At 35.7% G+C, this 14,459-nt stretch overlaps 1 protein-coding gene across 6 annotated transcripts in view; it reads left to right on the top strand.

Annotated features, from left to right (window-relative positions):
* Positions 1-14,459, top strand: part of MED13L (mediator complex subunit 13L) — a 295,303-nt gene that overhangs the window by 231,403 nt on the left and 49,441 nt on the right. For all 6 annotated transcript variants that reach the window (XR_005379205.1, XM_038575206.1, XM_038575205.1 and 3 more), the window contains 5 exons: positions 2,307-2,452; positions 5,284-5,478; positions 5,873-6,061; positions 9,697-9,862; positions 11,750-11,854. Coding sequence is in view for 5 of the 6 variants with exons in the window: in XM_038575206.1 (XP_038431134.1) it covers positions 2,307-2,452; positions 5,284-5,478; positions 5,873-6,061; positions 9,697-9,862; positions 11,750-11,854 (801 nt within the window). In the remaining variant the exon portion in view is untranslated. The remainder of the gene's footprint in view (positions 1-2,306; positions 2,453-5,283; positions 5,479-5,872; positions 6,062-9,696; positions 9,863-11,749; positions 11,855-14,459) is intronic.

Genomic DNA, 14,459 nt, shown 5'->3' with positions numbered 1-14,459 from the left:
CAGCAGCACATGGGAACTTTGTACAAATGCATATTCTTGGGGCCCATGCTGGACCTCCTGAATCAGAACCTGTGAGAGCCCAGCAACTTGTGCTCACAGCTCATTTTACATATGAATGAGGAAACTGATTAGAAGGGTGAAGTAACTTAGCAGTTGTCTCAAGGTGTGACCTCTGACTTCTTTTTGAAACTCCTTTCTCATCATATTACCTCTTTCCCTCTTTGGAATTTCCAAACTGCCTGCTGTTCTTAACAACATCTAATCCTTGTGTCATGCCTCTCTCTTACTTTTTCTTTTCTCTCTGCCACTGAAATCCCATTTTCATTTGTTCTTGCTTTCTTGAAGCACTTGGATCTTCCAAATTGGAAAAATCCGTACATCTTAGCCTTCCTATGCTATTTTATTTCTATTTCTGTATTAGTGTCTGGCTTTATTTGATGTACATTCATATCTGTCTTTTGTTAGCTTATACATATGCCCCTTCAGGGCAAGGATGATGTTTTATTTGTTGTCATTTTAGGCTTCTTGCACCTTCTTTACATTTACTAATTGGTAGGTAAATGTTGGTTGCATTTCTTTTCATGCATAGTTGGAAATCAGTGGAATAGAGAACATACTCTGTGTTACCTTCAATACCTGTAACTCTAACCAGTTTTCTTATAAATATGCTATTGACCACACAGGACAGTAGGTGTGAAAGGGATAAGTCAGCTCAAACGCCTCCACTGAAGTTTATAGATGGAAAATTAACCAATCTGTAGTCAGTAAACCTATATTTTGATTCTCTTATGATGTGTGTTGAAGCTATGTTTCTAATATCATTTTCATAAATTAAAGGATTATGCATTTTTACAGTTAATGGTATCTTATACCAGTATACATTTAAATTGCTATAAGTCATTTCCTCCTTGTAAACTTAGAAGTTTGGTGTCAAGGGGGTGTTTAAATTTTTCAAAATTCTTTTTTTTTTTTTTTAATTTTTATTTATTTATGATAGTCACGAGAGAGAGAGAGAGACTGGCAGAGACACAGGCAGAGGGAGAAGCAGGCTCCATGCACCGGGAGCCCGACGTGGGATTCGATCCCGGGTCTCCAGGAACGCGCCCTGGGCCAAAGGCAGGCGCCAAACCGCTGCGCCACCCAGGGATCCCAAATTTTTCAAAATTCTTATAAAATTTTAGTTACTATCTTAAGTTTACTCTGTTGTGCTAAATATCAAGACTAGGTATTTCCTATTGTTGAAACTTAACATTCCAGTAAAACACACCATTTTCTCAAGTTATCTTAACATACTTGTCAAGGAAGAATATAGATGCTTCCCTGTGTGATAAAGTGAAAGTTTTAACTTTTAGTTCACTTTTTCCTTAAAGCATTATAATTTTATACCTAAACAAACTTTAATGTTTTTAGTAGTATTCAAAATGTAATTTATAATATTTTAGAGAAATTTTGAGAAGAATCACATCTTGGAGATGATTTTTTAAATGATAGTTGCCTGACCTACAGTGATTTTGGTTCATCAGGCAAGTATTCTTATGAGCTGTCTTGAGAAATGGAGATATTATCACTGGCTTAGGGCCAAAGTTAACAACTTTGAAAGAATGTGCTTCTGTAGTAATTTTGAAATTATTTTTCTCCAAGACACTTCATTTTTTATCAATTTTTAGCTAATTGTGTGGAAAATGGAGAAGTGGAATGCTTTAATAAAATTTTGTGATCAGAATTAAATTGTAAAAATTAAATATAACATCACCAGCCCATTTAGAGACTTGTATTACCTTAGCAGTTATACATTGGCGACTTGTGTACAACTGTATCTTTAATCGCTATTTTTAGATGAACAATTTTAACCATGTCAGTGTTGTAAGCTTGTAAATTTGATTTTATTGTTATGTCAAGCCAAACACAAGCAAAACTATTTAATCTTTGTCCTCAGAATCCATTAAAAGCCATTTCAGATACTAGTGCATGAGAAGGTAGAAAAATGTTATGATTCTTTTTCTGTCCTTAGGACTTTATAGTCAGCATAGGAGACTTTATGCAAATGAAACAGGAGGCAGTCTGCACAATAGCTTTCCAGTTTTCACAGTGCAGCATAACTATCTAGTATCTTTAATTTAGTTGGTCAGCAAGTTATTGTTACATTATTTGTTCAAATCAACTGGAAGTTTATGCTATTAATTCATCAGAGACAAGCTTTGCTGGGTGATTGATAAAGTAAAAGTGTATCCCATTTGTAATTCCTGTACCTAGCACTCATTTCCTATCAAAATATAGAGTTGAGTTTCTCATTGTTTCTTTTTTAGTGAGCATTTGTCCTGTGCATTCACATTCTTTCTTCATGGGGAAAGTAATGTATGTACAAGTGTGGAGATTGCCCAACACCAGCCAATTTATTTGATCAATGAGGAGCATATACACATGGCTCAGTCTTCACCTGCACCATTTCAAGGTAAGTAAACGGTGATGTCCCTGCCATCTACCTCTCTCCCACCAAGTGGATAGCCACCTTGCCCAGTAAGGTTTGCAGAATGAGATATTATCTTAAACTGGCATTTTAAAGCTAAGCCTATGCTTAACTTTAAGCTAATTTAATAAGATAATTTAAGATAATTAATGCTAAGCATAAGGGTCAACTTCTGAGGAAGCAAGGGAAGACTAGCATTTCACAAAGAAAGCTTGCCAGTATTTTGCTGAAAGCTTAGAGCTTATCACGTGTACAACATGGTCTTAGGTGAAATTATACTAAGGAATAAACTGTAGACAATTGCCTTCAGAGCAAAAGAAGAGCTATAAGTATTTGAAAAATATAATCCAATGAGTAATTGACAAACCTTAAAAATTAGAAGTTTTCATTGTTTTGTTTGTTCCATGGTTTCAGGCATACAGTGACTTAACAGAAAATTACTGTTTTTGAAATTTCAACCAGAATCCTATTTCTAGAATTGTAGTTTCTTTAGTATTGTTAATATCGTTATTATTTCTTTTGAGACTATACTGATTGTAGGTATTTGGTTGTAATTTAACTTAATGTGTAAATTTTCATTAATTTTCAGCTAATCGCCTAGATATTGCCAAAATAACACCATATCCCTTTTTTTAAACCATGAATTCTAAATCTTTGGTTTTGTTTTTGGAATTCAGAGTTGTCTATAAATAGCTTTTTAAATTTTATAATATTTAACTGTAATAATATTAGATTGAATCATCTGGAAAAAATCATTTTTAGTTCAATTTAATTTATTACTAGAGATGTCTGGTTGAAATGGTCCTAGTATATATCACACAACATAATTTTTTAAAAACATTGATACTTTAACAGATTTAACTAAGTATTTTTATTGACATAACAGTTTGTCATTGAGTGGTTAGCCTCCATATTATTTATGATTGCTTTTTGATTTCCTACAAATGATTCTGATTTAATTTAATGAAAACATCTGTTCCTTGCCCTAAAGATACTTAAGCCATTTTTTTTAAAGGTAAAAAAGAATACTGAATCCTCATTTAACTGTGTCCTAATTATTACCTTTTTTTTAACCACCTCTCTTTGTAATACATTTTAAACTATGCACATTATCATTCTGTAATTTTGAGTGTTTGCTGTGTGAACTACTGTAAAATTCAAAACCCAATTCCCAAGCTGTGCACTTAGGAGTTGTACAGTATGTGGATATTGTGAATTACCAGAATTATTTAAATACTGTGTTTTGTTGACTATGAAGATGCTGAGGATCATCTAACTTCATTCTAGACTTTATTACTGAAAATAAAAGGAAGCATTTATGATAAGAACAGAAGGAATTCCTAGTCACGAGGGAAGGCAACTTACCTAAGTTGGGAAAGATAATATTAGCAATACCAGGTCTCCATAGACCAATTAATTTTAAGTCTTACTGCTTTGTTGCTAATGTCTCGAATCATAGAAGACTTTTATGAGATGTTATCCTGCTTATTTCCTAGGATTGGTCTGGAGAAGAGATATTCTTAGGGCAGTGTTGGCCTATAGATAATTATAGTGAACATAATTAACTATATTGGTGTAGAAATTTTCTAGAAGTATTAATACTTCTAGAACACAGTATTAATGTGTTCCATTCCAACCAACAGTGGTTGTGTTGGTTGGAATCAGTATTTTATTCTGTTGGATCATTGAGAAACAGCAGAAAGGCACTAAGAAATATGTGATGTCTATAGTTATCACTGTCTGGAATGAAGTAATATGTCATCCACCCATTATAAAAAACAGAGCCATCCAAAAAAAGAACGTCTCATTTAATGACTATGCTGAGATTTTTTTTTTAGAAATTAGGATTCAGAAGGGATGCCTGGGTGGCTCAGTGGTTGAGCGTTTGCCTTTGGCTCAGGGTGTGATCCTGGAGTCCCGGGATCAAGTCCTACATCAGGCTCCCTGCATGGAGCCTGCTTCTCCCCCTGCCTGTGTCTCTGCCTCTCTCTCTCTCTGTGTCTCTCATGAATGAATAAATAAATAAAATCTTTAAAAAAAATAGGATTAAGAAAAAGTTTATCTCTGGAAAAGTGTTGTTTGGAAGGTTAGCCTTACCCCACGGATATGAACTGGCTGGGTTATGTGCAGCATCATGTTAACTACATTTTTGTGGCTAGCCTAGTGAAAATAACATCGAGTCAAACACTGAAAGAGAAAGATAGACTTTGAGTCCTTTACTTTGAGTATAATAAGTTTTATTTAAAGTTGTTTCATCAGTGGACTTCAAACAATTCGTAACTGAAATTATAACTAAGTAAGCATTATGTTTCACACTTCATACATCAAGGCCTTTTTGTTATTATAAGTTTTATTTATATATTGTTTTAAAAATTACAACAGATATTTAGGAAGTCTCAAATCCTGGAGTGTTCAAGTACTAGACAGGTTTTGGGGTATATGTATTGAATGGTTTTCTTTTGTTATAAAAGATTCAGTGTTTGCATTGTATAAGCTCATATCAAACAGGTTTTGTAGATGTTTTCATATATAGATAGTTTATATATTGTGTGTTGATACAGCTGTCTGATAATTTTTTTTTACCTCATCCATTTGATTTCCTTGAAAAATTGATGTGTGTTGAGAGGCATATAGATAAGAGGTACTAAAATGAGGAACTATTAAAAAAAATTAGACTTTATAAGGGGTCAGGAAATAGAAAGCGATATCCAGGAAGTGAGGCTGGGCTTGAGCCCAAATGACCATGTATGTAACATTATGCTTAAGCAGGAGTGATTATTCTGATCTGTAACATACGTTTCTCCTCCCTGCCTTAGTACTGGTAAGTCCTTATGGCTTAAATGGCACGCTCACAGGCCAAGCATACAAGATGTCAGACCCAGCCACCCGTAAGTTGATTGAGGAATGGCAGTATTTCTACCCAATGGTGCTGAAAAAGAAAGAAGAATTGAAAGAAGAAGAGGAGTTGGGATATGATGATGATTTCCCTGTGGCAGTTGAAGTAATTGTTGGTAAGAGAAAATATTTTGCCTGAAGAACTTTATTCTATCTTTTTCATCTTTCTTAATTTAAAAAGATAATCATTGAGATTCATCAAAAATAATCTCCATAATTTTCCCATCTTTTTTTTATTCTCTTGACACAGTGGTATATGCTGAGTAGTTTTCTTGCCTGAAGCACCAGTGGTCCCTGTATTCCAAACGCTATTATCATAATGTTGGAGCACATGTTTAAACAGCTATTAACTTAGGAAGGAATGGAGCTAGTCACTTTTGGCAGTACCTAATGAGCACCTCATTTTCATCATATGATAGCTTTGACTCTGACCACTAGAATAATAAAGTTGGCACCCTGGTGTGAACTTTTTCTCAGGCCTGGTTCTGTCCTTGCTCTCTTTCCTTACAGGTGGTGTTCGGTTGGTTTATCCTTCAGCATTTGTTTTGATCTCTCAGAATGACATCCCCGTTCCTCAGAGTGTTGCTGGTGCTGGAGGCCATATTACAGTGGGGCAGCAGGGACTTGGTAGTGGGAAGGACCCAAGTAACTGTGGGATGCCTCTTACCCCTCCCACGTCTCCAGAACAGGCTGTGATAGGTGAGTACGGTCCAGGAATATCTTGGTCGGGGAGATCACAGAAAACCACGCAGCTCCCTTGCCATGGAACAGATGAGCAAACACAGTGAAAAATGCCTTATGGAAGAGGTGGAGGTAGAGTGACATTTTGCAGAATAGAGAAGGAAAATTTTCAACAAACAATTGATATGCTTTGGAATTGTAATTGTGCCATATTAGACTGTACTCCAGTTAGACAGTGTAGTTGTTTCTCTTAAGTTCTATACATACAGCTCTTCCTTTACACACATGTGCGCATGTGCACACACAATCAGGACAAGGTATAGGCTGCTTTTTCTTTACTTAAACAAATGGAAACCACTAAATCAGAGAATGGCTTAAGTATTTGCCTAATTGACCATTGCCAGCCAGGGATAACTTTGAGATAATTCTTTCCTTGTTATATTATAGAGGCAGACTGGCATCCAGAAGCTCTCAGTAAATTGCTGTTCTGTCAGTAACCTGCCTACATTAATGCTATAAAGTATTAATTATACATGAAACTTTAAAAAATTTCCTTCATGAAAACACTCAGAAATTGTTTAAATTGGGAGCATTTTGACTTCTTTGGAGTAGTATATTTTCTGTATTAACTTGTTGTAGTTGACTTCATTTTAATTGGAAATCTAGTCACTAAGGAAAGGATATTCATCAGATGAGCTGAAGTGAGATTATTTATAGGCTTTTTAATGTAGGCCATTTTGGCAAAACCATCAGAGTAAATCAAGTCTTGGCTGCTGAACTGAAAACAGACTACCCAGCATGATACACAATCACGTGGCTATTTTCATGAGATTAGAGAAGACAGTATTTTAGAGCTTCTAGCATGGTGCTTGGCATATGGAGGGTATTCAATAAATGTTCATGGTTAAGCAGTATATTGGGGACAAGAAATAGACATTGTGATTGAGAGCACCTAATTTAGAAATCTGGCTATATAGCTTTTACTAGGTGAGTTGGCCTTATTAAATTCTCATACTTGGCCTGAGCCTCCATTTCCTTCTCTTAAATACTATGTACCTGACAGAGCTGTTACACATACTAGGTGAAGTACTTAACAGCACTCTGTAGGCAGGAAGCAGTATACAAATGGTGGCGTAAGCATTTAAAGCAGTACTCAAAACTCCAGCTTCAGCACACGATCGTGTTATCTAGAAGGACTTACTCAGAGACTGAGTGGAAGGCATAGAAATGGGCAGCAGGCAGCCTCCGTCTTTAGGACCATGCAGTTGCTAAGATGGGTGAAAAAAAGAGACATCCAGCTCTAATATGGTGGAGCAGAGAATTTGGATGATCCCCTGTGAAAGGATTTGCTCAGTTTTTAATAAAACGAAAACAAAAAAAAAAAAAAAGGAGAAAGAAAAAACAGTCTTTTAAATAATCATCATAAAGATATACTGATACAGAGACTATAGCAATATTTTGAGAAGTTTTGATCACATTTCATATTAAAGTTTGGATTTTAAACAATTGCACTACATAAGTTATCAGTTTTTGTTTATCTGTTTAGCCTGGTACTTAGAGATATTTGTATTCAACTTAAAATTGAAAGCCTGCTGTATGCATGATGTCCTGGTGTCTAAGCAGTTCTGAATTTTAAATTTCACAATTCAAAAACACCAGGTTTTGTTTACAGTGGTTTTCAGCGTGGACTTCCTAACTATAGAGTTTCAAATTACTTCCCCTGTGACTATTCTGTGTATGTCATTGTGCTAAGCCCTAGGTAAATAAATCCCCTGATGCCTCTTCAGTCTCTAAAAACTAAATAAAATCAAATGGAATCTTTGTTGTAAAATGATTTTGTCTAAATTTTCATATCATGATACAATGAGTTCTATGTTAGGACTCTTAATGCTCAATCAGAGAGAATCCTGGTCAGCCTTGTCTTTCTGCAGTTGACTAACATTGAGCCATTGCCATGTTTTCCTAGATATAGGACATAATGGGTTCCCCTTTCCCCTAAAGTGGCCAAGAATCTCCTAGTTTAGCAGGGGATCTAGGAGGCCTAACTGGTTTTGGTGAAATCATTTATCCCTCATGTGGTTAGGTACCTCAGCTTGCATCTTCAGTTTATGGAGATAATTTTGAGTAACAATATTCAATACATATTTGATAGCAATGGAGTATAGGTCTTGTCTGATTCCCCATGAGGTATCACCCACATTTTAGTTAAGTCATTAAAAGCTACTGAAAGGCATTAACCCAACTTTATTCAGAAAAGACTATGCCTTATTTTCCCCACCCCTCTCATTTTTTGGTCATAAATTGATCCCATATGGTACCATGGACTTAGGATCTCTTTGGCTAAATTGTAAGATGTTTGGGAGCAGAGGGCTATGTGTTCTACTTCTGTTTATTTCTCCACTTATCCTAGATTTATAATAAGCATTTGAAAATCCATTGTAAAATTGAAATGAATTATTTTGTACCACAAACCAAGTCAGGGAACTTCTAAGATGAAAGATAGCAATGAAAGACCAAATTTTCTGTCTTCTTTATCTAATTTGTAATAAAATAATACTTTTTATAGGAAACAAGCACACTTCAGTTCCTTAGAATGTAAGCATTTTGATAATGTTTTTTTGTTGTTTTTTTTTTAATAGAGCTAAGCCTAACCATTCAGCTCATACAGTGGTTGTATTCCAGTGATATCAGGACTATTAAATTGTGGGATAAGGTTGTTTGTTTATTTTTCAGATAAGGGTGGAGATTTCCAGAGGGCTTAAAATTGATTATTTCAGTCAAGATGTTTTGTATGAGTTTTGTTGAGAATAAAACCACGGTATATTGATGAAGTCACATAGATGAAAGTAATTGCATCAGAATTTAATACTGGAAATTGACTTCAATATTTGTCTTGTATGAGATAGAAGTAGTAAAATACTAATAACCAAAAAACAGTATTACCAGTAACTATAGTGATCCTAAAAGAAAGAAATGGATTATTTACCAACTAGTTGGAAAAGCTAAGTGGAGTTATATTAGAGAGAAACCAGTGAATGATCCTTTGATACAGAATGTCGAGACAACCTCTTTCAGTGTTTTAACACTGAGCTTTCATAAATAGTGTCAGGTATAAGGACAAACAGTTCCACATACAAATTTGAAATTTGACCTTGTTAAAAGCTTTGTGCTATTAAGTCCTTTTTCCTACCTGGGCACTATGTGCAGTTGTTGCACAGCTTTTTAGCTAAATGAGCATAAAGCTCCCTCTGCTGTTTTGTTCGGCCTTGAAACCTTACTGCACCGTGGATTTAAAAATTTAAATCAATCTATTCATGTTTATATCTTTAATACTATGATGTATGAGCCTTTACAAGTAAGTTGTCTCCAGTAGAGTCGGAATGCCTCTGGGTATGCCCTTGGGTTGTATGAGTGTGTGAGTGTTGATGTGATTAACTATTTTAGGGAGAACACAAAGAACCATACAAAGTGCCAGTACACACAATTTATGCTCATAGCTTCAGATAGTGTTGTTGCCAGCAGGTAGGGGCAGAGCTACATGAATAATATGAGTTTCAACAATCAAAACATTTCTGTTAAATAAGCTTGCAGTCTGTGTACTAGGAGATCTTTTCAGATAATTTTCACATTCCCAAATTGCCTTTCTTTTTCAGGGGAGAGTGGAGGTACGCAGAGTGCGGTCAGTCACCTAGGCTCCCAAGACGGGGGGATGATAACTATGCACAGTCCAAAGAGATCGGGGAAAATTCCTCCAAAACTCCACAATCATATGGTCCATCGAGTCTGGAAGGAATGCATCCTCAACAGAGCCCAGTCCAAGTATGACTTTTGCATTATGTCTGGTTTAGATCGTGGTTTAATAACACCATGTCTTTGATCACTACATGAGGAGTGTTGATTACATTGTACCATTGTGTGACCAAACCTGAGGGGTCATTGGATTGGTAGTTCATCTTTTTTCTTAATATAATAATGCAAAATTCAACCCAAGGATGTTAAAGATGTTTACTTTACTTGACTCAATTATCTAGGAAATTTTGAAATACCTTACCTGATTATCTCAAGATTGGCACAGTATTCATCTGACATTTTTTAGCACAGATGGCTTAGGACAGTAGTCAGTGGGTTTGGTTTTTCCTTCATATACCAATTAATGAATTTATGAATGTTTTCCATTTACAAAGGGAAATGACCTTCTTTGTTACATATTCTGTGACATGGGCCTTCTGTTTTAAATGACAATACAGTTCTGAACTGAACTGAGGCAGAGGGGTATTTACCAGCTGCTGTGCTTCTGTTGTTTGATTTGGGGAAGCCATATTCTTTTCTTCCCTTACTTGGCTTTGCTTCCTTCCTTTCCCCTCTACCTCTCCTCTTGCTCTCCCTCCCTGCCTTCCTTAACATATTTTTGGAAAAGAGGAAGAATTGATTCTAAGAAGAGACTGGTGGTGCTGATGATTTTAATTACATGAATGATAACAGATATTAGTCAATAAATACTATCCTGCTCACCAAGATTTATGTAAACTTATTTATCATCATATTTTCAATCTTTTTTGATATAACTGAGATGTCCCCTTTCTGGACTGAGGAAAGTAAACAAAGGAGTTTCAATCTCTATAACAGAATAAGTATGGACACCCTTGCCAATAACTGCTAAGAAGTCCACTTCAGTGACTACGACTTCGAGTTTTACAGACAGATAAAAAACCTGTCATGTGGATCTAACTTTTAGGAAATTCATTTGTTTCTCAGTGAATTGGTTCTAGAGTAGGCTGCTGAAGAAGATATAGTACATAAAATCTAAAATAATTGCAGTGGGAGATTGTATGTCATGTGCTAGAATTAAAAAGGTATCTCTAGTCACTTAAAAATTATCCTTTGCTCTAGAATAATTGGTACAGATGTTTTCACCTCTGTCTACAATGCTTAGATAATTTCCAAGTTAACATTTTCTTTTTCTTTTCCTTTCATTTACTGTCTTTGATATTTGTCACCAATAACCTCCACCAGCTCTAACAGCCGCTTGTGTATCAGCACAGAACAGGGTAGTGGGACACCCAGAAAGGCAAGGGAGGGTGGAGAGCAAGAGAAGTCCCTCTAGAGCCATCATTGGAGCACTTTGCAGTATCAGCTGTAGCAAAATTAGCAATACAGAAATACTGCCCAGTGTTTTTGTCAGTATGTAATAATGGACATCTGCTTTTTGCTACCAATTACTAGTGACAAGTAGGAGATAATTTTTTTTCTTGTCTTTAGTTCACATTACAAGCATAGAGTGCTGTTCTATGCTTAGACAGTAGTAAATATAGGAGTTTTAAGAATGGCACAGTGTCTCAGGGCATATAATTCACAGATGCTGTGAAAAGAAAATTTTAAAGGTTTAGGTTATTTCTGCAAAGTTTAGGTGACTTTTAAAAGCAACAATCAATAGTACCAGATAGTGTTTTAATTGCTCTATCACCCATGTTAAAATGTACATTAAACTTAAATAGAAATATTTTGAATCTTGCTTCTTCTAGTGCATAGAACAAGTTTGGTTCTTTTTCCTGCCCTTGGGTTGCTCTGAGTTATCTGTCAGCTAGATAACATTACTATGTGAAATGTATTCAGGTCTTTTAACCCTCCCCCCCCCCCCCCCATCTACCATGGAGGTATGAATATTATCTCATGTTTACACAAGTCACATTTTTAACCTTTTTTTAGGAGGAGCCAAATGTCAACTCCAACTCTTGAAGAAGAGCCTGCTAATAATCCTGCTACTTGGGATTTTGTGGATCCAACCCAAAGAGTCAGCTGTTCTTGCTCTAGGTAGGTAGTAGAAAAAGCACAACAGGAGTCGGATAGAATGGTAGCAACTTTTGTGGGCTATCTCCTGGACTTCAGATCACTTCTTCCTCATCATTTTATTTTGTTTTGTTTTGTTTGGGTTCAGTCTTCTTCCTCCTCTAGTATAGAAGGAAGAGATAGATCTTTTCTTAAATATAGATAGTAGTTTTATTGTTAGGACTCAGGAAGAGCATTATCAGACAACTGACCCTGTTATCTAATTGCTCCCACAAATTTCTTCACAGTAGCTATGCTCCCCTTTAAATGAGTTTATTTAAATATTCTTAATTTTAAAGTAGAGATAAATATTAAACAAGTAGGCCAGAGTTAATAGAATTTGAATTAAATAGACCTTCCATAGAGAATTTTTGTTGTTGATGCTGGTGTGTTTTGATGCTTGAGGTAGGTATTTGGTAACATCTGGCAAAAGCTAAAATGGTTGTTCATCCATTTAGATACTTGAACCCTAAATTGATTTTTGTAGAAAATTTTTGCTTTCCTGGATATTACCTTGACTTATCACTCCTTGTAGTGAAGAGTCATCTTGCCATGAGCTTTCATTAGGATTCTTAGATTTCTTTCTTTTTCTATTTTTTTAAAGATTTTATTATTTTTTTTCATGTGCATGAGAGAGTGTGGAGTGGGCACAGCCAGGGGTAGGAGCAGAGGGAGAGGGAGACAGAGAATCTTAAGCAAATTCCACGCTGAGCACGGAGGCTTACGTGGGGTTCCATCTCACGACCCTCATATCATGACCTGAGCTGAAATCAGTTGGATGCTTAACCTAACTGAGCCAACTAGTTGCCTCCAGGATTCTTAGATTTCGTAAGTATCCATGGGCCTTACCCCTAACTCAGTTGACTATTGAACATATAATGGTGAGTATTTACTTAAGGAGCAACTTAGAGTAGCTTCACTTCCAAAGTATGTATTTTCACATTTGATACTGCTCAACACTTAGAAAAAGTTCTGTTAATATAAAGTATATTCAGAAAATGCCCATTCATTTCCCTAGTTTAGATAGGGGTTCTTAATGTGGCATAAATAAGTTGGTTTTAGGGTAGGGAGATAGTCAAATGACCCCTGAGAATATATGCAAACTGTGTGTGTACCTGCATGCATGCGTGCATACACACACACACACACACACACACACACACACACACACACTCCTTCAGTAGTTTTGACACCATCTTCCCCTCCTCCCTAATGTTGATTATTTTTTATCAAGCTCTGCCTTTGTAGTCAGCTTTTTTTTTTTTTTTTTTTTTTGAGAGAGAGATGTTGTACCAGCCTAATGAAATGCACTATTGATTTTTTAAGGAGGATGTTTTTGAAGAAGTTATTTATTCATTAAGTATCCTCTCTGAGCATGTGAGAATCTGTCTCTAGTTTCAGGATGGGTGTGGTAAACCAGCTGAGTACCTGTTTTACTTCTGTTTCTAGGCCATTGTAAATTTTATGACAAAAAGCCTTTTCTTATTAACATTGATTTCTAAACAGCTCACAGCCAAGTTATGGGCCACCTTTACAAAATACCTAGGAGGAAAATGTCAATGTATTTATCTCTGCTTGTGCACTCATCTTATTTTTGCTCCTTTTTTACTTAATCTAATTTTTTTTCACCTGTTAATTATTCTTTTTGCTGATTTCTATGACATTTTTATTTGCTGCCTTCAATTATTTTTACCTGACATATAAGTAATACTTTTTCTTTTGTCCTCTGGACTCATTCCTCTGTTGCCTCACCAGGTTCTTATACCTCAGGTTTTTTTGTAGTTATGCATTTCATTCCATCAACTTCCAAATATTTATCTCTAGACCTGACTTCTCATATATATACTCTGGTCCTAAATTTTGGGGGGTGCTTTTTAGAAAAACCCTTAATATTGATGTGTGTTTTCTCACAAGTCAAGTATCCTGTTGTCATTTTTATCAGTTTTCCCTTTTCAGCGTAGAAACTACCATATATATTTTTTTCTTAATTTTATGTAGATAATTTTTTATTTTTGCATTTCACATTGAATTTCTTTGAAATATCTATGATAATCTATTTGCCTCATTCTTTTAGCCACTGTGTGTTTGTTTCGTTTCTTTTCTTTTCTTTTCTTTTCTTTTCTTTTCTTTTCTTTTCTTTTCTTTTCTTTTCTTTTCTTTTCTTTCTTTTCTTTCTTTCTTTCTTTCTTTCTTTCTTTCTTTCTTTCTTTCTTTCTTTCTTTCTTTCTTTCTTTCTTTCTTTCTTTCTTTCTTTCTTTTTTTTTAAAGATTTTATTTATGTATTCATGAGAGAGGCAGAGACATAGGCAGAGGGAGAAGCAGGATCCTTGAAGAAGCCCGATGCGGGAATCGATTCTTGGACTCTCCAGGATCATGTCCTGAGCCAAAGGCAGATGCTTAGCCAGTGAGCCACCCTGGAGTCCCCAGTGTGTGTTTCTACACTAGTTGACCCTGCTTCTGGTTCCTTCCCATCACAGGGCTACCCATATAGTTAGCCTTTTGAGCCTGATTTCCTGCTACCTGCTTCACTGAAGCCTCTTACATGTACAGAGATGTGCGGTGATAGTCTGTTACTCACTGGTGTATCCCT

This window comes from Canis lupus, chromosome 26, assembly GCF_011100685.1.
Source record: "Canis lupus familiaris isolate Mischka breed German Shepherd chromosome 26, alternate assembly UU_Cfam_GSD_1.0, whole genome shotgun sequence".
Lineage (NCBI taxonomy): Eukaryota > Metazoa > Chordata > Mammalia > Carnivora > Canidae > Canis > Canis lupus.
The sequence above is the reverse complement of the archived record's forward strand: the minus strand, read 5'-3'. Positions and strand labels throughout refer to the sequence as shown.